Source organism: Halichoerus grypus, chromosome 14, assembly GCF_964656455.1.
Source record: "Halichoerus grypus chromosome 14, mHalGry1.hap1.1, whole genome shotgun sequence".
In the NCBI taxonomy this organism is placed as follows: domain Eukaryota; kingdom Metazoa; phylum Chordata; class Mammalia; order Carnivora; family Phocidae; genus Halichoerus; species Halichoerus grypus.
In genome coordinates this window covers 47,185,425-47,212,888 of record NC_135725.1, presented here as the reverse complement: position 1 = coordinate 47,212,888, position 27,464 = coordinate 47,185,425, and the positions used below count along the sequence as shown (strand labels likewise).

At 40.5% G+C, this 27,464-nt stretch overlaps 1 protein-coding gene across 1 annotated transcript; it reads left to right on the top strand.

Moving 5' to 3' along the window:
- The first annotated feature begins 5,410 nt into the window (after window positions 1-5,410).
- On the top strand, window positions 5,411-5,959 carry LOC118529704 (interferon alpha-14-like). The gene has a single exon (XM_036082646.1). The coding sequence runs from the start codon at window positions 5,411-5,413 to the stop codon at window positions 5,957-5,959; it is 549 nt and encodes a 182-aa protein (XP_035938539.1).
- Window positions 5,960-27,464: the final 21,505 nt, after the last annotated feature.

Genomic DNA, 27,464 nt, shown 5'->3' with positions numbered 1-27,464 from the left:
TTTCAAGTAAAAATGGATTCTGTGAAGAGTGGCTAGTTTAGCTCACAACTCAAAAAATCACAGACATGCTTTTCCTTAAAACAATCATCATGCCTGCAGCAGAAGTGCTTGTCACACAGAATATTAAAAGACTATCACAGAGAATATTCAAAAGATGTGTACTCGGAAGATTTAATAAAATTAATACTCTTTCTATTTCATCAAGGGCATTATTAAGTGAAACTGGCTTTCCTTTTACTTCAAGTATATTACAGTAAAACATGTAGTAATTACTGGTACATTTTGGTGCCACTGCCTTGATTGACTTGGGCACCAGGAGTTTGACCCATCTTTGTTTTTGCACCCTCAGTGCAAGTTGTTAATATGGTGAAAAAAGCAAATAATGTCTTGATATTGTAATAGAAGTAATTTTGACATCACAGATCCCCTTAAAGTGTTTTGAGGACTCCTCGGGGCCCACAGACCACACTTTGAGAACTGCTAGTCTGATGAATTGCCCTGCACCTGCTCTGGTCAGGCTACTCTCTTATTTTAAATCCTAAAGTAACTTCCCTTGTCTCCTAAGATAAAGTCTAACGCCTTTAAGATAGTCTATTTGTTGAACTTCTTTCCGTTTCTCCGGCATCATTATAGGGCATACTTTTCATCTGTCGATACAGTGCACCTCCTCTGGTCTTTTTCACTCTTTCCAATGTACCAGGCCCTTTCCTGCTACAGGGCTACCCCCTCCCTATGCAGTTGCTTTTTCCCCCTGGACATTTTGCCCTCCATGTGATACTTAACAAACCCCTACTCATTTTTCCAGTCTCCTACTTCATAGTACTTCCCTGGGGAAAACTGAAAGTACTCTAAATGAGCTACCCATGAAACTCACTGCCATAGCATCTTTTACTTCTGTGTAGCCCAGATCCCAAATGTAAATACCTAATTATATTATAACTACTTCTTCAATGGCTAGGTCTTTTGCCCCAACATACTCCAGTGAAACTACACATCTCGTACTCAAGACTCTAACCCCAAGGCCAATAAATGAACGAATGGAGTTCACCACATATTTTTATACTTAGTTTACAGAATTAGGATTTTGAAGAAGGTCTATTAAAAAAAGAAGAGAAATAACTTAAATTTAATAAGTCAAAACTCAGCGTTTTTATTAAAGCTCTGAGAAAGGTCACAGCTAATGGAGATCTTGGGTTGGGAAATCATCACCAGTGCCATCAGTGAAGAAAGTACTGAAGTACTTGGTAAGCCATCGGTAAGTTCCAAGAAGTCCTTCTGGTGGAGATGGTGAGCTTTTTTTTTTTTTTTTTTTAAGATTTTATTTATTTATTTGACAGAGAAAGACACAGTGAGAGAGGGAACACAAGCAGGGGGAGTGGGAGAGGGAGAAGCAGGCTTCCTGCCGAGCAGGGAGCCCAATGTGGGACTCAATCCCAGGACCCTGGGATCATGACCTGAGCCGAAGGCAGACACTTAACAACTGAGCCATCCAGGCGCCCCAGATGGTGAGCTTTTGTCCAGCTTCTCTGAAAACTTTCTGATTATGGGTCTCTCAGGTATTGAGTGAAAAGTTGTCATTTTCTGAATTTCCCTCAGAACTTTGTCCTTCCCCATTTTGGGTTTTACTTTCTCATCAAAGATCTGGAAAATTGTCGTAAGTTTCAACTCTTTCTGTATTCCTACAATTGAAGTAAAATTCACTCACTAAAAAATTAGAAGCCCTAATTCAATGGAATGCTTATCATCTTAACAAAAACCAACTTGGAACTAATGATAGAGCTATCTGGATCTTTTTTCCTCATGTTAAGAACACCCTTTAAGGAAGCTTTGCTAGGCTTCTTTTTTAAAATCTTCTTTAGTTTGGGTGCCTGGGTGGCTCAGTCAGTTAAGTGTCTGCCTTCGGCTCGGGTCATGATCTTGGGGTCCTGGGATCGAGTCCTGCATCAGGCTCCCTGCTCAGCAGGGAGTCTGCTTCTCCCTCTCCCTCTGCCCCTCCTCCCTACTCATGCTCTCTCTCTCTCTTCTCTTCTTCTCTCTCTCTCTCAAATAAATACAATCTTTAAAAAAATAAAATCTTCTTTATTCCCCTTCCAGATGGCTCTCTTGGAAGTGTTGATCAGGTGTGAAAGATAACCTGATTTGTATACACATGGATCTCACCTTATTCTCTGCTGCAAAACATTTAATTTGTCAAATTTGGTTTTATTTACTCTGCTTAATTGAGAAAATTACTGAACATTTACTATGTGCCAATTCTTACGCTGAGCTCAGGCTATACCAAGATGATTAAACCTGTAATCCTGCCCACAGGAAGAGTAAAATGCAACCTCTACTACCGTAGGGGTGTTCAAGTTGTTAGAATGTGTGTTTGCTGCTTTGTGGCAGCCTCTTTGCGTTAGCCCAGACCATTGTCTTAGCTCTGGCGACGTAATGGTTAAACCACCCTTGCTTTTCTTTGCTATTTTTATATAATTATAAAATTGTTTTTTCATTTGTATTTGTCTTTTCTCTTTGTAAAAGTGGTCCTAAGGCTCCCCACAATCTTTTCTATTTCCACTTTGAGGTTTGTTGCAAAACAAGGAAGAGAAAACGTAAGAGAAAAGAAGAGATAACATTTCCTGTATGATTTTCAAGACATCAGAACTTGCCTCTCTCTTTTTCACATTCCTAGAGAGTAAAATGAAGCAATCATAAAAACGTAATGCACAAAAGGCAAATGGAAAGTAGATGCTGAAAATGAAAGGAAAACAAGTGGCATCTTCTCTGTCCAAATGATGAAATGTTACTTAAACTACACAAGGGATTACGAGCTCTATAGAGTGGCAGATTCAAACCAGCCTGTGTGAGACAAGTCCCCAGGGAGGGCAGCTGGCCCTTTAAGGCAAGCTGTTACCTAAAGGGCGGGCTAGTTTTCAGCTTTGCTGAATCAGAAAACCCATCTATCTAGATATTTGTCTGTTTACTTTTTTTTTCACAGAGAAGATGATATTCTGAGGACTTAGTCATACCAACTCATACTCAAAAGAGACTGGGTTATAGATGGGATGGCCATTTTATTAATGTGTGTGAGGTCAGCTATTACCCGGAAGCTTATAGATGTTAGTCATTTGGATGGAGCGCTCCCTGTCACATAAACACATGCTCGTGTTCACATAAGAGATGAGATTAGAAATAAAAATGTTTATTAGTGAGCTGAGAAGGAAGGGAAGGGAAGAGAAGGGAAGGGAAGCAGATCACTTCAGGGAAACTTCCACCCAGTTCGCACAGTCGGATGGGTTCGCTTTCTCCGTTGTGGCCACGGCTAACAGATGTTGAGTGCTTATTTTGCCCAGGCATTGTTACAGGTACATGACATCATCCTATCTTCACAACAACCCAGTGAAATAGATATGGTTATCATTTCTGTATGACAGAGGAGAAAAACGAGGAGCCCAAGGTCACACACCCATGCAGAGGCTGGAGCTATGACATGAACCCCCGATGTCTGGCCCCAGAGTCTACTGGCCTAGCCACTAGATTGGGCCTTCCCCTCTGATGATGTTCTTCCTATCTTAGATTAACACTTAGCAAGTTCTTACCCTCCAGTCGCCACTCTTAGTGACCAAAAAGCAACATTTGGGGGTGCCTGGGGGACGCAGTCAGTTAAGTGTCCAACTCCTGGTTTTGGCTCGTGTCATGATCTTCCGGTCGGGTTGGTCATGGGATCTAGCCCCGCATCAGGGTCCCTGCTCAGAGCAGATTCTGCTTGAGTTTCTCTCTCCCTCTCCCTCTGCCCCTCCCCACTGCTCGTACTGTCTCCCTCTAAAATGAATAAATAAATCTTTTTTAAAAAGCACCATTTGGTTATTTCAGAGACTTTACAGGATACAGCTCCCTTTTCACTTGCCAAGTTCCAGTCCTGCCTTCCAAATGATGTGTTTTGTTGATCTCTACTGGATCTTTGAAACCCCATGTTCCCATCTGAAATATTTTCAGAAATTATCCCAGAGGTTAAAGGATCCATTTCACATAGATATCACTTGAGTGGTCTTAAACTCACTGAAGATATTGTTTGGAAAACAATACTGCAGAATAGAAGTTATTCTTACTATCCCTGCTTTCAGAAGACTGTCATTTTCTGACACAGTCCCCAAATTTTAGGCCTACTCGCTTTTTGGAAAATGTAGTCCTTTTTGTACTTGCTATGGGACAGAAAGCTCTCTGCGTGCCTCCTCTATGACAGACACTCAAGATACACATTCTTGCCCTCAGGGAGCTTACAGTTTATCAGGACAATCAGATATTCAACAAATAATTAAATTGATTACTTAATTACAAACAAACAGAATGTAGTCAAAGGAGAATGCTTAAGATTATGAAGTAATATGGAGGCAGAACAGTATAGCAGTGAAGTATCACGTATATAATAAATTGTGGCTTTTAGCAAGTTAAGTAACCTCTCTGAGATTTTGGTTTCCTTATTTGCAAAATATAATTAGAGTAATTACCTCATAGGGAAATTACGAAGTTTAAATGAAATACTGTTTGTAAAACACTTTGCTGAGAGCCTACATGTAATTTGAAGATTGCTGCCATTAATATTAAAATAATCTGCGGGTCACAGTTTCCATGAAGATGTATCAAGGTAAGCTTTGAATACTATTGCAGCCCCATTAGCCCTGATAGGTAGGATATCACTTGTCAGTGGAATACCTAAGGATATGAGATTATCTGGATTACCATTCAATGACTAAGGCAAAGTTTTTACTGTGAGAGGTTGTACTTGGTAGAGAACCAAGAGAATCACACATACGCAATCTTGAATCTTTTAGGGAAACCAGCACCTAGCAAAGTGCTTGGCAGACCATAATTTATTTTTGACAAATGATATCTGCAAAATTGTTTTCCAAACAATATCTTCAGTAGCCAACTCAAGTGATACCTTTGAAGTACATATACAACTGACACTTTTTAAAGAAGGGGGAAAGGTGTAAATAAGAAAAAAATAAGAAAAACTTAAATCTCCTGTTTTATAAGTTTTTTTATATTTCCTGCTGACCTGGAAAGACCACCATTTCTTGCATAAGTATTTCTCCCTTTTCTGACTTTGTCTAGGCTTTTCTTCCCAAGAACAACCTGGGAGGTGTGAAAAATATGAAAAAATATGTTATAATGCTGTGTAAATACTATATTGGCACACGTGGTTGGAGTCCCCCATCTAGGTGCTCATGTTAATAAATGTGCATTTTTAATTGACTTTGTAAAAAAAAAGAGAAAAAGTAGAAAGGGAAAGGAACGCGTGACAGTGGAAAAACCCAGAAAATGGAAGTTTCTATATTCACTATTTAAAAGGCACTCATCACCCAAAGTTCTCAGAACCTACTGAGACTTCCTCTTCAGGCAGTCCTGCAGAATCCCCCCCAGCTGCCTAATGGCCCTCTCAGTCTCTGTGCTGCTGGCCCTGGTGATGTTATGCTCCAGCCCTGCCTGCTCTCGGGACTGCGCCCTGCATCCAAACCATGGCAATCCAGAAACCTTCACACTGTTGAGTCAAATGGAGAAAATCTCCATTCTGTCTTGTCTGAAGGATAGGACTGACTTCAGCTTTCCTCAGATGCTTGTGGATGGGAACAAGTTTGAGAAGACAGAAGCCACACTTGTCATGCATGAGATGCTCCGGCAGATCTTCAACCTTTTCAGCAAAAGTGACTCTCTTGTGGCTTGGGATGAGACCCTACTGGACAAATTCCTCGCCGGACTTCATCAGCAGGTGGATGATCTGGAGACATGTTTGGAGGAAGAAAAGAACGTGGAACTGTTAAGTGAGAACTCCAGACTGGCTGTGAAGAGATACTTCCATGGAATCAGTCTCTATCTTGAAAAGAAAGTATACAGCCACTGTGCCTGGGAGGTTGTCAGGGTGGAAATCAGAAGGTGCTTGTTCTTCATCAATGAGCTCACAGCTAAACTCAGGAAATAAAAAAGATGTTGAGTCTGAAAACTCATCTGGTCAACTAAATGGCTACTTTCTAGGACTCAAAGTGCGATCATCATCTCTATCTTTATGCCAGAAGAAAAATAAAGAATAGCAGATGTATGGGATTATTCTAAAGTTATGTTAAATGTTGTAAGTTGTTTAGAACAGAGAAATGCACAATTCATCTGCAATAGCTTAAAATCTTTTGTACTTTTTATTTATTTAAATTATTTGAAATATTTGTGCTGTTCATACTTTTTAAATATTTATTGTTCACAAACCATGTGTTTAGCATTATGTTTTGTATGGGACTACTGTTCATTTTTAAGATACGGGAAATAAAAGCAATTTTTAAAAATCAATTTTCTAGCACACACTTTTTGAATAAAAACCTAACCCAAAGCCTGATCTCACAAAATAAACCTGCGGAAGGTTCCTGAATGAAAAGGAAAGAGGGATAGCCCAACATGGCTAGCGGAAAAGCCAATGCTAATATTCATATGGAATTGCAAGTGACTTCGAATTGCCAAAACAATCTTGAAAAATAAGAGCAAAGTTGGAAGGCTCACATTCTTGATTTCAAAAAATACTACAAACTACAGCTATCAAAACCATGGGATACCAGTCATTGACCAATAGAATAGAATTGAGAACCCAGAAATAAGCCTATACATCTATTGTCACTTGATTTTTGACAAGGGTATTACGACTATTTAATGAGGAAAGAACAGGATCTTCAACAAAATGGTGCTGGGAAAACTGGATATTCACACTGCAAAAGAAGGAATTTGGATCCCAAGCTCACATCACATAGAAAAAAATCCAAAATGGATCAAAGGTCTAAATATAAAAGCTAAATCTAAAAAACTCTTAGAGAAAAACAGATATAAATCTTGAATGACATTAGATTTGCCAATGATTTCTTAGGTAAAACACTAAAAGCGTAAGTAACAAAAGAAAAAACTAGATAAATTGAACTTCATCAAAACTATAACTTTTGTGCACTGAAGGACACCATCAAGAAAGTGAAAAGGCAATCTACAGGACAGAAGAAACTATTTGCAAATCATATATCTAATAAGGGTTCAGTATGCAGAATATATAAAGAACTCTTATAACCCAATAATAAAAAGGCAAAAAACCTAAATGAAAAGGGGCAAAGGATTGAATAGAATTTTTTTGCAAAGAAGATACACAAAGGGACAACAATAATATAAAACGATGTTCAGTATCTTTAGTCATTAGGGAAATGCACATCAAAACCACAATGACATACCCCTTCATACTCACTAAGATGGTTAGAATCTAGTAATGGGAAATAATAAGTATTGGTGAATGTGGAGACATTGGAACCTCTACACATTGTTGGTGGGAATGTAAAATGTTTCAAGTTCTGTGGCAAACAGTTGGTGGTTCTTCAAAAAAGTTAAACATAAAATTACCATATGGTCTAGTAATTTCACTTCTAGGTATAAACCAAAAAGAATTGAAACTGGATATTCAAGTAAATACTTGTACACATATGTTCTCAACAGCACTATACATGATAGCAAAAAGTGGAAACAACCCATTGATGGATGAATGGATAAACTGTTGTGTATTCATGCCATGGAATACTGGTTGGCCATAAAAAGGAAGGAAGTACTGATACATGTTGCAATGGGAATGAACCTTGAAAACATTATGCAAAGTGAGAAGCCAGACACAAAAGTCACTAATTGTATGATCCCATTTAAATAGCTAAAATAGGTAAATTCAGAGAGACAGAAAGCAGATTGTGGTTGCCAGGGGCTGAGAAGGAAGAGGGTATGAGAAATGATGACTGCTTAATGTGTATGAAGTTTCCATTTGGGGTGATGAAAAAGCTCTGGGGGCGCCTAGGTGGCTCAGTCAGTTAAGCGTCCAACTCTTGATTCCGGCTTAGGTCATGATCTCAGGGTTGTGAGATGGAGCCCCACATTGGGTTCCACACTGGGCGTGGAACCTGTTTAAGATTCCTTTCTCCCCCTCCTACTGCTCCTCCCCCCTCTCTAAAAAAAAAAAGTTCTGGAACTAGATTGTGGTGATGGTTGTACAACATGGTGAACGTACTAAATACCACTGAATTGTATACTTTAAAATGGGTAGTTGATGTAGATGACCTTTTTCTTCCTCTGATCATTTCCCATGTTCATGTCTTCCCTGAAGACTGTAAGTTCCTTAAAGACAAGGAAATACTGGATCCTTTAACCCAACTCAGCTAGTCCAGACTTTGAACAGGGGAATATTTACATGATTGCTGAGTAGTTGGTCCTTTAGAGTAGTGATCATGACTTCCCCTTTCATAGTGTCTTATCCTGTTTACAGGGCAGTACAGGGAGGGCCTAAAGATGGTTAATAAAAGTAAAAAATTAAACCCATATATATAGTAGTTGTGTTGACACAGTAATCAGAGTTTTTATGAATGCTGCAGTATTCCAAATTTTCTCTAGTGTGCTAGTCTTGTCTTCTCCTTTGCACATGGTTTTCTTGCAGAGGGACCCTTCTTAGCTACTCCCATGGTTTACTGCAGGTGTTGGGCAAATTGCCTAAACCTTCCATGGCTTAATTTTCATAGTTGTATTATGGGGTTCATAATAATACCTACCGCAGAGGTTTATGAGATTAGATGAGTAATGGACGCAAAATGCCTGGCACAAAGGAGTCACTCAAAAGTGAGATAATTGTTACTATCATTTTTATTAACTGTGCACATAGTAGTTACTCAGTAAATAATTATTCACTTCTGAGTTTCTTATAGTAATTATTTAAAGAAATTCATATGCTTCTTGACCTTTAGTTAATGTCTCTACATTTCAGGAGCTGGGGAGAAAGAATTGGTCAAAAATACAGAGAAGCTGGCAGGGAACTTACCTCAAAAACCAAAGAACAAAAACTTTAGGGGATAAAAGGGTGTTAAAAGTCTTGCATAGATAACAACAGCAATAAAACCCAAACCTAATTAAAAAATGGGCAAAGGACCTGAACAGACATTTCTCCAAAGAGGATCTACAAATGGCCAATAAGAACGTGAAAGGATGCTCAACATCACTAATCATTAGGGAAATGCAAATCAAAACCACAATGAGATGCTACCACACACTTATTAGAATAGTTACTGCAAAAAAAAAAAAAAAAGTGTTGACAAGGGTATAGAGAAACTGGAACCCTTATAATACACTGTTGGTGAGAATGTAAAATGGTACAGTTGCTATGGAAAAAAGTATGGTGGTTGCTTAAAAAATTAAAAATAGAATTACCATATGATCCAGCAAATCCAGCAATTTTACTTCTGGCTATACCCTCAAAAGAAGTGAAAGCAGGTTCTCAAAGAGATATTTGTACACTCGTGTTCATAGCAGCATTATTCACAATAGCTAAAAGGTAGAAGCAACTCAAGTGTCTACTGACAGGTAAATAGATATTCGGCTTTAAAAAGGAAAGAAATGCGACACATGCTGCAAGATGGATGAACCTTGAGGACATTATACTAAATGAAAGCCAGTCACGGAAAGACAAATACTGTATAATTTCAATTATATGCAGTACCTAGAGTCGTCACATTCATAGATACAGAAGTGGAATAGAGTCTGCCATGGGCTTAGAGGAGGGGAGAACGGGAAGTTGTTTTTTAATGAGTATACAGTTTCGGTTTTGCAAAATGAAAAGCGTTCTGGAGGTTGGTTGTACAACAATGTGAATATAATTAGCGCTATTGAACTATGCACTTCAAAATGGCTAAGATGGTGAATTTTATGCCTTTGCATTTTACCACCATTAAAATAAAAAAAAAACAACAACAACACCTTAAGCCTTGCATAGACACACAAACATCCTATCAGTGTGGGTAAAGGCATGGGATTTTTTCAGGTTTGAACCAGCGTTTAAATTCTGACTTCCCACTGATTAACTGTATGCCCTTGGGAAATATGCTTAACCTTTTTGGGCAGCCTCAGTTTTCTCCTCCACGAAATGGGAATACTACTACCTCGCTGCCTGTCGGGAAAGCGCTCTGAGAAGAACAAATCCCCTCCCCCGCGCGTGCGTCCCAGGCCTTTTCCAGATCGCTGTTCCCGGGCCATCCGCCCCTGGCTCGTGGGCCTGCCTCCTCACCGGGAGCGGCGCAGGGCCCCGCGGCTTCCATGCCAGCCAAGCCTGCTGACCGTCCAAACTCCGGGCTTTAGGGACGTGATGTGGGCAGGGGCCTGCGCTGGGCTTCTGCGGGAGGGTGTCACTGCGCTGGGACTGAGGCGAGCTTGACCTCGGAAGACAGCCTCACCAGACAGCAGGGACCTGGGATTTGGGGGGAGCAGGTGAGGCAGCCTGCGCAGGCCCACTGCTGCCTCCTGCTGGTGCATCCGTGTTTCTGCTGGGGCGCGGGAGAGAAATGGCGCCAGCCGTCTCCTGTGTGTCCAGAGAGGCCTCTCCAGGGATGCTACCTCCCTGCGTCTCCTCCAAGAAGGGCAAGTCATCTCCCCGCCGCGAGCTGCAGGTACTCTTCAGATGGCCGTTCCCATGCTGTCTGTCCCCCGGGGTGTCCCCCGCTGCCTTCTCTCCGGAGCAGGGCAGTGCCCTCAGGGCTCTAGGCCGGCCAAGCCCACCGACCTTTCAAACTCCAGGCTTGAAGCCCCGCTGGCTGCCAGAACTCACAAAACTTCTCTCTTTTTCCCAGCAAATGGCTTTGGGAAATGTTCTCCATGTGGGTGCCCCTTTGTGCTCCTCTCTCTGTCTCTCTCTTGCTTCCGCAACCACGGCTCCCTCTCCTTTCTGCCCCAGACCATGTCTCTGCCCTTCCAGCCCTCTTCGGTGAGGCTTTTTCTCTCCCTATTAGTTTTGGAGTTTGTTGTGTCAATCTTCAGACCGATTTCTGGGGTATTTAGGATGATTTAATAGTTATCTCGTTGTATTGCGGGCGAGGCCAGCCTAGGGTCCTCCTACTGCGCCGCCATCTTAGCTCCTCCCCTCCAAAATTCAATTCATTCCTAATCCATACTTCAACAAGATTTTTTTTGAAGATTCTATTTATTTGTTAGAGAGAGAGAGAGAGCGAGCACAAGTGGGGGGAGGGGCAGAAGGAGAGGAAGCAGCAGACTCCCCACTGAGCAGGAAGCCGCATGCAGGGCTCCCCGATCCTGGGACCCCAGGATCACGACCTCAGCGGAAGGCAGATGCTTAACCCACTGAGCCTCCCAGGCGCCCCTTCAACAAGATTTTTAGAGGGAACCTTACAAGTTGACTGTAAAATGTATCAAGAAGAAATCATTTATAAGAAAATCTGAGAGGGCGCCTGGGTGGCTCAGTTGGTTAAGCGACTGCCTTCGGCTCAGGTCATGATCCTGGAGTCTCCGGATCGAGTCCCGCATCGGGCTCCCTGCTCAGCAGGGAGTCTGCTTCTCCCTCTGATCCTCCCCCCTTTCATGTGCTCTCTCTCGCTCTCTCATTCTCTCTCTCAAATAAATAAATAAAATCTTTAAAAAAAAAAAAAAAAAGAAAATCTGAGAAAGGGGGAAATATACAGATGAGCTCGACTTATCAAAGATCAAATGGTCCTCTAAGGCTATAGAAAGTGAAACCAAATGGTGTTATTATAAGAACAGACAAATCTGATCAAGAAAACAGATTAGAGGTTGAGGATAAGACAATTGAATTTAGTGAACCTTTGCATATAATAAAAGTGGCATTTCAAACAAGTGGGAAAAGTGGGCGTGGGGGGCAATTAGCTAAGCCATTTGAAAAATAACATCATCCATCTGTCACATTCTTCCAGGTTCTCCTTGCTGCATTTGGCCTAAGTATATAATCAAAAGAGGGGAGGGAGAGACAAATATAAGCTAGATATAGTCATGTGACACAACACTAAACAGTAGAAGATTTAGGAGAAGTCTGCTAGGCAATTCTAGAAAGAATTTCAGCTCTTACTCTTCTCTTTCTGCTAGGGATGCTCTTGCAAGGGTTTGATACTTGGAGCTAGTGTACCCATCCTGTGACTATGAGCAAGAGACCAAGAGAGTCACAGAGATGCCACTCAGCACACTCATGGCTTTGAGTTGCTGTTCTAACCCTGCAACCATCACCCTGCAGACTTTAAATTGAGATAATCACCCACTTTCGTTATTTTAGCCTCTGATAACTGAGTTATCTGTTAACTTACAGCAGAAAGCATTCCTAATCGATACAATAATATTGATCGGATTTCAGCTCTTTCTTCAAGCCTCTTTAAGCTAAGATACAGCTTTTTCATTGATGCAGGGGTTCTGGGGCCCCTCTTAAGACGAGTGTTTGGTTTTTCTCCTTGTTGCATACTGATGTAGTGAATTACATAAACAGGTTTTCTTATTTTGAACTATCATTAATGTCCTGGATAAACTCCAGGTGTTTATTTATAATACACCTCTAGTCTGATTTACTCATATTTAACATGGTATTTTTATCTCCATGTTTATAAGTAGGAACGTCCTATGATTTTTCTCTTCTGATTTTGTTACCTGGGTTATCTGCCTTATAAAATGACCTGATGAGCTTTCTGTCTTTTCCTGTGCCCTCTTACAACAGGAACGAAATATGATTTACTGAATAGTTTCATGATATGGTTTCCCGCTTTGCTATTTCTTCAAGCCACTTGACTGAAGACCGTATTGCTTTTTAAAGACTTTTGATGATGGCTTGCTATTTCTTTTGGATGCAATACCATGCTGAAAAGAGTCTAGAAGGAAGACCCTCATGCAGCGGGGCTAAACTTGTCTAAAACCGTATTTTAGTTTTATCAAAATGAACTGTATTATATCTTGAATTTTATTTTTCTTCCTTTGTTCACCTTGCCGAGCAATGTACTCATGGACATGACAGGGGCTTGAATTCTTGTCTAGAAAGCTTATTCCATGAACACAGCAAATAGTGCTGCGATAACCTCTTGCAGCTTGATGGCCGGGCGCTCATCAAAGCACATATTCCTAGCACAGTCCTTACTCAGTAAACAATACTCAAGTTCCTACCGTGCGCTGGAAAGTGTGCTAATGACTGGGGATACAACGCTCAGACTCAAAAAAGTCTAATCTTCTGGAAGAGACAGAAAAAATAAACCATCAATTACAGAACAGAATGATAAGTGTTCTCATGGAAATGCCGTATTTGCACAGAGCCACAGGCATGGGGGGTGGGTTGTGAAATGGAGAGAGCTAATCGATTAATTGGTACTTTAAGACGATAGACGGATATGGAAAGACATTGAAAGAATTGGACAATGGGAGAAGGGCCAGAGACGTGCAGGGATTTGGAAGCAAGAGCTAGCCCAAGAGTTGGCAAAATTGGACATTTTATAAAAATAAGTAAGAGCTAGGAACAAAATCAAGTTTCCCTCCTTACGAGGGGTCTAGAAATGAGAGATGGGAAAGTTACACTAGACCTTGAATGTCCCTGCTACGACTCTGAGACCAGGAATGTTGTTAAATTTCTTGACACAGGCCAGGAAAAGAGACCTCTCTGTGCCCAGTTTCCTTATCTGTAAAATGAAGATAATCATAGTACCACCTTCTAAAACTGGGGTGAGGATTAGTTGCTTTAGTTTAGATAACATGGTCAGAATGATACCTGGCACTTAGTAAACGCTCTTTTCACGTCAGCTCTTCTATTTGAATCTGGTTTGAAGATTATTCCCTGACGTCCCAGGCTTTTGGGCAGGAAGAAGAGGCAGTTCCAAGAGAGTTGTCCAGGAGAATTTGCAGGGCCAGCTCAACCACCGCACAAGGAGGGGGACAAATAGCCATTCTCGGGGATGAGGGCGCCAAGTGTATCTCAGAACACGTTCCTCCTCACACACACACCAGCTGTTTACAAGCACACGCCTTTGCCCCCCTGCTTTCCTCCCTGCGGTTCTCCCTTGCATTCAGGATCTAAAAGTTTCCACTAGAAGAATCATCTGCTCTGTTAAGATTCCATGCACCACACCACCCAGCTAAGCCCTCGGGGCCAGAGGGAAATCCCAGCCTCCTTTTCCAAATTCAATTTTCACAACTTGCATTTTAGTTTCCTTTTCACTTGTTGCAGCAGACTCCTTGTTATTTTTGCATTCATGACACAATGGCAGATGATGAAATAAAACTAAATTTAGCTGTAGGTTTTAATTACGTAGAGGATTTTGCTTTGGACTGTTTCGCTGTTTTTATTTTTTTTTTAAGTTTTTTTTTTTTAAAGATTTTATTTATTTATTTGAGAGAGAGAGAGAGCATGAGATGGGGCAGGGTCAGAGGGAGAAGCAGACTCCCTGCTGAGCAGGGAGTCCGATGCGGGACTCGATCTCGGGACTCGATCCCGGGACTCCAGGATCACAACCTGAGCCGAAGGCAGTGGCTTAACCAACTGAGCCACCCAGGCGCCCTGGACTGTTTCACTTTAAAGAAAACCCAGGAAGTCCCTCGGAGACAGGAAACTCACACCTGAGTCCAGACAATAAGACACTCCCACGCATCAGCAGAGGGAGGGACAGGAGCTTACTCAGCTGCTATTGTAAATGTGTTGCCCATTTAATTCTCTTCTCAACGCCAAGTAGCCCTGGCTCCATCCACCCCTGAGTGGTCCTGGAAATTAAAGAAGTCCGGCGCAGAGCATCGCTGGGTATCTGAAGGGAAATGTAAATCCAGGCTTGATGCATACTGGCAGTCAATTAGCAGGAGTGGGAGTCCTGGTGGCAAACAGGGGAGATGCTGGGTGGGCAGCCCCCGTGTGTGTCCCTGGGCCACCAGCGTGTTGATGGGACCACCCCGAGTGTGGCAGGTGGGCGCACAGGGTAGGACCCTCTGGTTGCACGTGCATATTGGAGCAGGGGTGCAGTTAGCAAGAGCTGGGGAGGACCTTCAGCAACGTAGCCTTGTCCCAGAGGGATCCCAGGTGACCAGGAAGGAAACTGAGGAATGAGTCTAGTCAAAGTCCTGTGACAAGACATCCAGGATGTGGGAAAGGGAAAGAAAGAGAGATGAATCTGAAACCAGGGGCACTTAGATCGTAGCTGCATGTTCTGCCTCCTCACACCAGCTCAGTGGCCTGAAGGTGGTTCGCTCCCTCAGCAGCTGCTGGCTTGTGGTCACAGGGAAACCCCAACTCCAACCTCGGGCACTGAGTGAGGGTAAGAAGAAGGAAGCAGGTGACATACTCTCCCCTCACCCCGAGAGCAGGCTTTTGCATTGTAGTTCCAAAGTTAAACAGGAACTCTTCCGGTTCCCAAGTGAAATTAAAACTTTTGGTGAGATGATCATGCATTCATTGTTGTAGAGAATATTCTTTTTTTTTTTTTTTAAGATTTTATTTATTTATTTGACAGAGAGATAGCGAGAGCAGGAACACAAGCAAAGGAAGTGGAAGAGGGTGAAGCAGGCTTCCCGCAGAGCAGGGAGCCTGATGCGGGGCTCGATCCCAGGAACCTGGGATCATGACCTGAGCCGAAGGCAGATGCTTAATGACTGAGCCACCCAGGCGCCCCGAGGATATTCTTTTTGAACCAAGTTCTTCCTCATTTCCTGGTGTCCTCATTACCTCCCCTCCTCCTCCTTTTTCAATGGATTTCACTCCAAAGAGAATCTCACACCACAGTTGCTACCCAAGGTCAGGAAAAAATCACATTTGTTATCCTGTGGTTCTAATATAACAACCAATAAAGAAAAAGGATTCGTGTTATTATAAACCCATAATACTTCTTCAATTAGCCACCCAAATGGGTTCTTGTAAATATCACCAACATCAGCTGTTTTTAAATGTTTTGGTCTCAAGACCCACTGATACTCTTAAAAATCATTGAGACCCCCCCCCCAAGAGAGATTGTACTTATGTGTGTTACATTTATTGATATTTACCATGTTGGAAGTTAAAACTGAAAGAGTCCTAAATAGTCATTCTGTTAAAAATAGCAAAAATAAACCGATTACATCTTAACATAAAAATATACTTTTTATGAAAAATAACTACATTTTCCAAAGCAAAAAAAAATAATGAAAATATTTTAAAGTTTTGTACATCTCTTTAATGTCTGGCTTAGTAGCAGACAACTGGGTTCTGGTATCTGCTCTGAATTCAATCTGCTGTGATATGTTGTCTGTTTCAAGTTCTTGAATGGAAATCCAGACTCACACAGATACGGAGAATGGAGAACCTTGAAGACCACTAAAAGAGAGTCTGGGAACCCAAGAGGTGCTCAGACTACACTCTGAGAACCACTCATATACATCATCATCACACAAGGGTGAAAGGATCCTTACTGCCCACAGTGAGTTGGAATTATCTACTGCCTATTTTCCAATTCTGCTTATTTTCATGATAGTTTAGAAAACCAAGCAGTCTGGGAAAACACTATACTCTTATGGTTGATATTGTGCAGGATTATCAGCTAAAAGTTTTAGGTTAAGAGTAAGTGTTCATTCACAGCTTTGATTCTTGTTTACTAACCTTCTTTCGTTGTGAAATATAACAATCATTCACAAAAATGCACAAAAGATAAGTAAAAATGTTAATGAATAATTAAAGCAAATATTTACCAGCCAGTGTGCCCCTCTTGGATATAACTCCATCTCTCTGTACTAAAGGTAACTGCTATCCTGAATTTTACAGTAATCACAGGCTCACTTTTCTTTATAATTTTACCTTGAATCATCCAGTCTAGTTTTGCCTATTTTTTAAAATTTTATTTTATTATGTTATGTTAATCACCATACATTACATCATTAGTTTTTCATTAGTTTTGCCTATTTTTTAAAGAAGATTTATTTATTTGAGAGAGAGAGAGAAGGCGAGAGCGGGGTGGGGGGGAGTAGAGCGAGAGAGAGAATCTCAAGTGGACTCCCCACTGAGCACAGAGCCTGGGGCGGGGCTCAGTCTCACAACCCATGAGAACATGACCTGAGCTGAAACCAAGAGTCTTAAGCTTAACCGACGGAGCCACCCAGGTGCCCCTTGCTTGTTCTTAAACTTATATAAAGTGATGGGCGCCTGGGTGGCTCAGTTGGTTAAGCGACTGCCTTCAGCTCAGGTCATGATCCTGGAGTCCCGGGATCGAGTCCCGCATCGGACTCCCTGCTCAGCAGGGAGTCTGCTTCTCCCTCTGATCCTCCCCCTCTCATGCTCTCTGTCTCCCATTCTCTCTCTCGGATAAATTTAAAAAAAAAAAAAAAAAACTTATATAAAGTGAATATGTATTCCTTTGAGTTTAATTTTTTCATTCACCGTTATGTTTGTGAGATTTAGCCTTGTTTATACATATAATCATGGCTCTTCACTTTAGTTGTTATTTATGATCCTATCATATGCATAGACTACAATATATTTATCCATATGACTTTTAAGGGATATTTCAGATGTTTCTAGTTTGGTACTATTATGTGTAATGCTGTAATGAACATTCTTGTGCATATATTCTGATGCATATCTGTATGATTTGTTCTCCGGGGTAATTCCTGAAAGTAGACTTACTGGGCCATACGCCATGCATATTTTCAGCATTGCTAGATAATGCCATAATGTTTTCCAAAGTAGTTGGACAAATTTACACACTCAACGGCAGTGGATGAGAGTCTTTGTTGATTTATATAATTATCACACTTGGTATTTCCAGTCCTTTAATTTTTTTATATGCATCCAATGTTTGTTTATCTAAAAATCTGAAAAATCAATAGAAAAACCTTTAGGCATAGTATTTACAAAGTCGTCCAGATACAAAATCAAAATTAGTAACTTCCACATATATATGTGTGTGCATATATATATATATGAAAATGTAATGAGTTAGTCCCATTCAAAATTAGAAAATGTAATGAAAAATATTTTGTTCATAATTGCAACAAAAATAAAGATTAAATACATTGGCATAAGAAAGAATGTGTAAGACATAGAATCAAGCCAACGGTAAAACCTTATTGAAAGACATTTTGAAAATAGCCAATAAAATGGCAAGATTCACCATTCTTCTTTATGAAGTGATTAATAAATATTTGCTGAATAAATATTTATTCAATAAATGAATGTGTGTTTCTCAAGAGGAGGCTGGCGTTAGCGGCCTCCTATTGCAGAGTCTGATTTTCCTGCTTAATGATACAGCTCACTCCACCTCGTGCTTAAATATCCTTTTCTCACCTACAAAAACAGCAAGTGAGAGAAATTGCTTCATCCTCATTGGTGATCAAGGTGAAAAAAGTCAGTTTCAATTTAAGAGAAAAGACTATGTAATGTTTTCATTGGTTGCTGGCCATCTTATTTGAATCAAAGATGTAGTTATAGACTCATATTTAGAAGCCAAGAGAAAGATGAAGATAACTTTCCCTGTCAATGCTCTGTTTTATTTTTTAATTGAAGTCCAAACTTTATTCAGATTTCCATATTTTTTACCTAATGTTCTTTTTCTGTTCCTGGATCTCCTTCAGATGCCACATTACATTTAATTGTCACGTTATCTTAGGTTCCTCCTGGCTATGACAATTTCTCAGTGGTAGACTTTTTATGATATTGTCAGTGGTATCATTTTTAAAGTTTCATTTCCCAATTTTTTGTTGCTAGTATAAAAAGGGGTGATTGCTTTGTAATATTGAGCTTATGCTCAATGATCTGATTGTTTATCTGTAGATTCTTTTGTTATTTTGTTGTAGATAGTGAAGTAAAATATTTGAGCCAGCGAGAGATTTGAACAGGCACCTCACACAAAAAATATTCAAGTGGCCAATAAACATGAAAATGTGCTGACCCTTATTAATAACCAGGGAATACAAATTAAAACCATAATGAGATATCACTACACATCACTAGCATGGCTAAAATTAAGAAGACTGCCAACATTGGGTGTTGGCAAGAGTGTGATGCAAATGTACTTACTTTCCATACACAGACAGTGAGGATGTAAATTGGTGCAAATATTTGGGAAATATATTTGATATTATCTGTTAAATCTGAACATATGCATATTCTGTGACCCGGTTACTTCATCCTATGCATATACCCAAAGAAACACATACCAATGTGCTCCAAAAGATACATACAAGGGTTTTCATAGCAGAATTAATTATAATGACAAAAAAACTCAGGAAGAAAAATACCGAAACGTTCATCAGTAATGGGAAGGATAAAACATTGTGGCATTTCTAAGTAGGTATGACACATTTGTGTGAATTAATGACCTATAACTGCCACAGCAACATCGATGAATCTCACAGACATACTATTGAGTGAAAGAAGTCATTTATATAAAGTTTAAAACCTGGGAGGATACAGGGAGCTCAAAGGCAGCAGTGACTGGGGGGTGGGAGTGGAATAATGATCAGGAGGAGACAAGGGGGGATTTCTGTCCTGTGGGTAATGATTCTGCCTTCACTTAGTTTGGGGTTACAAAGGTGTGCAGAAGATTTTATTTTATAATAATTTGTTGAGCTGTGTACTTAAGATTTGTGCATGATTTTCTATGTATATTGTATAATTTTTTTTTCAAAAGGAGGAATGGGGAATTTTCACTTTTATCTATCAAGATACTTTCTTACTGTCAACTTTGCTGCACCTTCCAGGTTATCACTGAAAGGGTTTTGGGGTGCTTAATTTCTGTTCTGCCACTGTTCGGGCACTTATGGTTAACTTTTCACCTTGTGCAGTTTATCTTCTTTTATAGGGCCCTTTTCCTTGAAAAAAGAGTTGCACAGATGATTAGACAGTTGTAATTTTGATTTCTAGATACATATCTGTCCTGCATAGGTAATTAATTGAATCAAAAAGAGGAAGAACCTCTTCCTGTTTGTGAGGTTTATAGAAAAGCTCCAGGGGCAGCTGGGTGGCTCAGTTGGGTCCAACTCCTGATTTCCGCTGAGGTCATGCATGATCTCAGGGTTGTGAGATCCAGCCCTGCGTGGGGGGCTCCGTGTTCGTCGGGGAGTCCGCTTCACCCTCCCCCTCTGCCCCTCCCGCTGCACGTGCGCTCTCTCGCTCTCTCAAATAAATAGATAAATCTTAAAAAGGAAAAAAAGGAAAGCAGCTCCAAATTTAAATGATGATTTCAAATGGCTAGAAACACCATGCAAGTTTTGCTTTCTAAATGTCACCCAGCCTCTCTGGAAAACCTCACTAACCGAAACCGGTACAGGGGCGGGAAAGTAGTTGTCTGCACCACAGAAAGTTGGTGGGAGAAAATGTGTGCAAAAAAACCATCTCCATACGGGGCTGACGTGAAAAATGGCTTCAAATCAGAGAGGAAAAGCTGATGGAAAGGGCTGGCTCATTAATCCTTGCAACGGAGGTATAACGGTAGGCCACTCTAAGACGTAGCTATCCCTGATAGAGGCAAGGTTGTCTGATTTTTTCTGGTTCTTGTGATAAAACTCTAATAAATTAGAGGAAATGAAACGAAAATAAAAGGCCGTGTCTTACAAAGGAAGAAACTTTAACCCATTCATGGGGTAGACGCCTGCTACCACCTTTCGCAGATCCTGGGGAGAAGGGGTAGAGAGAAGCTTCCTGAAGGCAACTGGAAGAAAGGACTAGACTAGGAAGCACCTCATGAACACAACAGCAGGAACTGGGAAGAGGACAAAGGGAAGAAATCAAGGAAAAAAAGCATCCCCTTTTCTTCCAGCCCTCGTATGCCTTTATTTTCCACCTCCACAGCCATGAGGGCCTCTGGGCAGGGCCTCCCTGCCTCTCCCGGCCGATTCACCGCCAATATTTCTGCTGATTCTTCTGCCCAGGACAAAACTCCAGTCTCCTCTCTGCCCAAAGATCTCTTGATTTAAATACAAACGCTACACTCCGGCATTCAAGAGCCTCCACAATACATCCTGAGCTCATTTTTCCACCTTCAGTCCCCTTGACTCGGAACAGGTAGCCTTGTCCAGAACTTGAAGCTGCTTCTCTTGCTCCTTCCACATTTGTCCATTCTCCTGGCCCCTTTCCGGCAACCCCTCCACCTAGAGCTGTGCTGGTTGTTGTGACAGGAACTAACCACAACGGGCCTGTTGAGATCGCCGCGAGTCCAAATTGAGCTGTACTATGTAAAAATGTGCATCATGTTATCATGTTTTGAGGACAGTATGAAAAAGAAGACTGTAACTATCTCGATTTTATATTGATTATGTGTTAAAATGATACTATTTTGATATATTATGTTAAATAAATATACTATTAAAATTAACTTCACCTTTTTCAATTAGCAATAAATGTTTCTTTTTACTCTTTTAATGTGGCTACTAGAAAATTTTATTTAACTGTCAAAGATTTTTTTTTTTAAGATTTTATTTATTTATTTGACAGACACAGTGTGAGAGGAAGCACAAGCAGGGGGAGTGGGAGAGGGAGAAGCAGAATCCCTGAGGAGCAGGGAGCCCGATGAGGGGCTCTGTCCCAGGACCCTGGGGTCATGACCTGAGCCGAAGGCAGACCATTAACTACTGAGCCACCCAGGCACCCCACTGTCAAAGATTTTTATTTCTCAAATTATCTTTGTCAGGATTCCATAGAATGTATTTTATTTTATTTTTTAAAAGATTTAATTCATTTATTCATGAGAGAGAGAGAGAGAGATAGAGGGAGAAGCAGGCTCCCCGCTGAGCAGGGAGCCCAATGCGGGACTCGATCCCAGGACCCTGAGCCGAAGGCAGACGCTTCATGGACTGAGCCACCCAGGCACCCTAGAAAATTTTAAATTGCAGATGTGGCTTGCATAATACTTCTATTGGAAAGCGTTGATCTAGAATGCCCTCTACCCTATCACCTTCACTACGATCATCACTCGCCGCTTGCCTCCTTATCCTCCCCATCAGCTGTAATTCCTGTCCTTTGAGTGCCACCATCTCCACCATGGTTGGCACCCTGTATGTATCTGAAGGTACTAGCTGTTGTCTCCTCCACCATATTTTAACTGTGGTATATGGAAAGAGCACAGGTTTGAATGCAGTCCACTCATTTGATTAGCTGTGTGTATCTTGAGTACATTATTTAACCCTGTTTGAGCCTCAATCTCCTCCTCTGTAAAATGGGAGTAATGGTAACCCATCTCCAGTGTTTACTGTGAGGATTTTGCAGAGAATGACACACAGCAACTGCTCAGTTTGTGGTAGCTAATCCTACTACCACTACTACCACCACTATTATTTTAGATTATGCTCTCTCTGATCACAGAGGATCAGAGGCTATTGGATGTGGGCAGGATGAGGAGGCCCTCTGCCACACCTGAGGAGCTCAGCTCTACCTGAGTGTGCAAGTCACCCTGGAGGGGCAGGCCCCAGTGACTAGACTCCTTGGACGACCTCCATCCCCTGAGTGCAATGGACCATCTCTAGGTTGACTGATCCCTGTGACTCCTTGCATTGGCCTTTGTGCTGGGAGCCATGGATGATTCCAGTCTAATCCAGAGATACTTTTCAAAAAGCAGACACCCTGAAGAATGACTCAATGATGGACAGCACTGGGCATTTGAAAGTGGAACAGCTGTGGGATGATTTTGCTTTTACCAAAACTCATTGTGTTGTGAAGAACACAGGAGATGGTGGGGGTTCTGTTCAGAGCTGGCATGTGAAGGTCAAAAGGCTGGAGAGAATGAAAACGGGGCAGAACAATCAGAAAGCCTGGGGCTCACTGGCTCTTTCTTAATGTAGATTATTCCATAATGAAAGAACACATTCACTGGTGAAAAATTGGAAAGCCACACAAAGAAAAAAAGAAAAACTACCACCCTTTTGTTACACAAGTCAAACAACCACCATCACAATGTTGGTATATTTCTGTTATTAATTTTTTTCTCTACATACTTTTATATAGCTGTGTTGTATGTACACGTTTATATTCTCCTTTCAATATAAGTGGGTGCTTTTTATTTTCTAATGACACAGTAACAGCTGTTTATTATAGAAAAATTTTAAATGTGAATAAAATGAAAGTTAAAAATTTAGTGACATTTATATTAAATTCTTTTAAACAAATAAAATGCACTAAATTATGAGAATGCCTAACAATTCTATTCCCCAGATACCTTCTTTTTTTTTTTTTTTTTTTTAAGATTTATTTATTTATTTATTTGACAGAAACAGCGAGAGAGGGAAACAAGCAGGGGGAGTGGGAGAGAGGATGAAGCAGGCTTCCTGCCGAGCAGGGAGCCCGATGAGGGGCTCGATCCCAGGACCTTGGGATCATGACCCAAGCCAAAGGCAGACACTTAACAACTGAGCCACCCTGGCACCCCTCTAGATATCTTCTGATCAAGGGGAAAAACATACATACAGATGGTTCTAAGGTAAAAAGGGAAAAGGGAAAGAATTTTCCTTTCTACATCCTCATCCCCATTAGCATTCTCCCCTATGGTAACCACTAATAACAGATGAGTAAATGTGCCCAACAAAAAAAATTATATGCATGTATCAGCATATTTTGTATATCTATTAATTTATAAAATAAATGATAATACCATATCCATTATTATATGTATTACTCTTTTCACTAAATATATCTAGTCCCTACCAGCAGATCTTCCTTTTTAATGGCTATATGGTATTCCATTTTTGTCTACCATGGTATTACTTAATCAATTCCCCAGTGGTGGATATTTAATTTGTCTTTATACTATGGCAGTAATGCAATGAACATTCGTATGTGTTCATATATTATATTCACACACACATACACATACTTCTGCAGGAATATCCATAGGTAAATTCCTAGCAGTGGTATTGTAAGTTAAAGGGACAGTTCCATAGCTTGAAATTTTACATTTTGAAATATACCGCCAATTGCCATGTGGTCTGTCCTTGTGAGCTAGCTTGGGCTCTCTCACAGCATGGCGGACTCAGGGCGGTAAGATCACTTACATAGTGGCCGATGGCTTCAAGAGCAAGAATTTCAGCTAACAAGGTAGACATTGTATTGTCTTTCTTGACTCAGCCTCAGGAATTATACAACATTGTTTCTACCACAGAATTCTGCCCAGATTCCAGAGGAGGGACACAGACCCTACCTCTTGACGGAGTCAAAGTCACACTGTAGATTTTCACGTGGGATGGGAGATACTGCCCTGGCTACTTTTGAAAGAACAACCTTCCCCATTCTCCAAATGTTTGCATAAATTTATACTTCCATTGAGTGTATATTAGAGTACCCATTTCCCCATGCCCTTTGCAAATCTTATTGGTGAAAAATGATTGCCTCATTACTAGTTTGATTTATATTTCTTAGTAACATTTGAACAGATTTTCATACCTTTTATTGGCCCTTTATATTTCTTTTCCTATATATAAACTTTTCTATTTGATAGCTTTCTATTCATTTTAAGGGCTGCTTGCCTGTGAATAAAATGATCCCTTTCTCACTGTACATTGTAACAATGTTTTTGATATTGCTCTTCCTCTTTTTTTTTCTTTTTTTATGCTCTTCCTCTTTGACTTTGTTTTTTTTTGTCATTGAAATTTGTAACTTGTTTCTAGTCATATTTATCAATATTTTCTATTAGAGTTCCTGGGTTTTATATCTTGCTGAGAAAATGTTTTAAATGTTTTTTAAAAAATACCCAAGTTTTCTTCTAGATTTTGGTCATTTTAGCTTCTAATCTGTTCCATACAATGTTATATGGACTATATAATATTGTACCATCCTTGGTTTCCTGAAAATAACTCCCTTTGGCACTCCCTTAGACACTATTTTTTATGTACTGTTGGATTCTAGTTGCTAATATTTTCCCCCAGATTAAAGTTTTTCACCAGTGCCAGATTTCCCCTAAACTTCTCATTACTTGTGACTCTATTTTAGTCTGCAAAATTTAGAGTTTTTCTCTTATTTCTAATTATTCCCTACATATATTAATTTATTTCTCGGTTTGTCTAATTTTGATTTATAGTGTTATGTATCATTTCTTAATATTTCAAACTCCTTTGGTAACACTCTGTTAAAATTTTTATCTGTTTTGTGTGCATGCATTCCTGGTATATTTTCATTATCTATACAGATACGATTTACTCCTCATCCACTTGTTTCTAAGAATAACTTTGTCTGAGTCTCAATCTTAATGCTATTCTGTTGCTGGATTTTATAGGCGCTTATTTTTCCTAAACTTCTAGATGTGGTTTGGTAGTTTCTCTAACTTCACAGAGCTCCCTCTTCTGTTGCTTTTGTTGAAGTGCTCAAAAACATGGCCTTGCTTTCTGAGTGGTCCATTCCCAAACTGGTCTGACTGGTGTGGTTTTCTCTTTCCTTGCCTCTGTTGTTTCTTTCCTGCTCAGATCTCTCTCTCTCTCTCTCTCTCTCTCTCTCTCTATCCTGCTCAAATTTGATTACACTTCTAGCAGTTTCTCCTCAGTGTAGGGACCTTTCCCAAAGGGGAGCTGTGCCCCGTTGGTTTGAAAATTACTTGTATCCTCCACTATTCCAGTGCCTTTCAGAATCTAATGAGGCTCTCACCAGCTATTGATTTGGGCAAAATCCCTTCCAGTTTCAACTGTTGTTCTCAAATCAGCCCGGATGGCTTTCCAGTAACTACATCTTGGTTATATTAGGGTTCTCAGTTGTTTTTCCCTGCTTTCTCCCACACAGACGGTGCTACTAGACAGGTCTTGTGGCATTTGGTGGTTGGTCCTCATCTGTGGTTCATGTCAACCAGTTTTATGTCAATGGGGTTTTGGTTTCTATCTAGTAGCAGTGTGTGTTTTTACATGGGAACTGAGGGATATTCAAAACTATACTACCACCTCTGTCATCTTCCTGGAATCTCGTCCCCCTATTTTTGTATTGTTTGCTACATCTTTATACCTCTCCATCTTCTTCATTTGTTTGAATGAATACCACTGGTATCTTTCCCACTCCCCCAGTTTAGGAGGAAAGATAAGTTACTTCCTCCCCACTCCATTAGGAAGGCATTGCACCAACACAGTTCAAGCATGTGTGATTTTTTTAGGAACACCTCAGACATCACCAATAGATACTCTCTCCTCGGGATAGCTGATTACATACAGCCAACTAAGAATAAAGAATAGGAATGGAGGAATATTTGGGAGATATGTTGAGTATACTGTAAAGATCAGGAGACAGGAAACTTATTGATGAGGGGAAACCTGAAGCTCACAGTTGCTCCTGGTTTATAAATCCACATTTACCCAGCTACTTCCAGCCTCTACTTCAATTTTTTACAATAGAAGTAATGTCCCTGTACATTAAGCATATATAGAAATCACCATAACCCACAGAACTGATGCAGCTGTCTGTAAAATGATGGAGAATTTCTTCAAGCATTTGAGTCCACTGCTGTCAGGAAATGAGAGATTTCACATAAATGAATTCATTCGCCACTACTACCTCCCTGGTTTAAAATTTTCATAAATCCCCTAACTGTTCTGCCTGCATCCATTCTGTACTCCTTCCATTACTTACTGCTTACAGTAGAGAGAGTATTTTTTTTCCCCCAGAACCTAATCAAGTTATTCCACCTTGCCTAAAACCTTTCCATGGCTTCTACTGCTCTTAGGATTAAAACAAAACAAAACAACAACAACAACAACAAAAACCCGCAAAACTTCTTAGCCAAACCCTGTGCTATCTGGCTTCCACTTGCCCTCTGGCCTCATCTCAGACCATTCCCTGACCAGTCTCTGACTGGAAGGTCACACTGGCCTTTGGTCAAGTTCTTTGCCCTTACCATGCATCTTCCCACCTCAGGGCCTTTGCACATGCAGCTCCACCTGATCTTCCTTTTGATTTCCACTCCACTGTCAGTATCTCAGGACTGTCTTCTCTGACCTCTCCTACTACATATATCCCTATATCACAGGAAGTCACGGTACCATGAACCTCTCCTCTGTAACATTGTCACCCTTGCATTTTACTTTTGTGTGATTCTCTGATTAATGTTCTTCTCCCCTAATCCATTGTACAATCTGTGAGAGTGAGGATCATAATCTGTAGCAGCTCAGCTGAGTTCTTTGCACTCAGTGGGGTTTTGGTAAATTCAGATTGAAAGATAATGCAAGGTTTCCTGAAAACTTAAAAGTTATTACTTTAAGTATCATAATTATTATAAATTTATTTTGTATTAAAGCCTTCCTGTCTATATAAGCAGGATGTAAAAATCATAATTTGATTTTTTACTGATTCTTCTGTTATTAAATTCAGTTATTGGGGCGCCTGGGTGGCTCAGTCATTAAGCGTCTGCCCTCGGCTCAGGTCATGATTCCAGCGTCCTGGGATCAAGCCCCGCATCAGGCTCTCTGCTCCACGGGAAACCTGCTTCTCCCTCTCCCACTCCCCCTGCTTGTGTTCCTGCTCTCACTATCACTCTCTCTGTCAAATAAATAAATAAAATCTTTAAAAAAAAAATTCAGTTATTATACTCTAGCAAAAAAAAAAAAAAAAACAGCCTTAGAAATATTGAGATAGGACCCTGTGTTTCAACAGTAACATCCTCTGATTGCTTGACTTTTTTCCTCCCATTTTCCCTCTAGACCTCTTTCTAAGTTGTTGTTAGCATGAGAATGGAAAATCAGATGTTTAGATTTGTTAGAACTGTGTA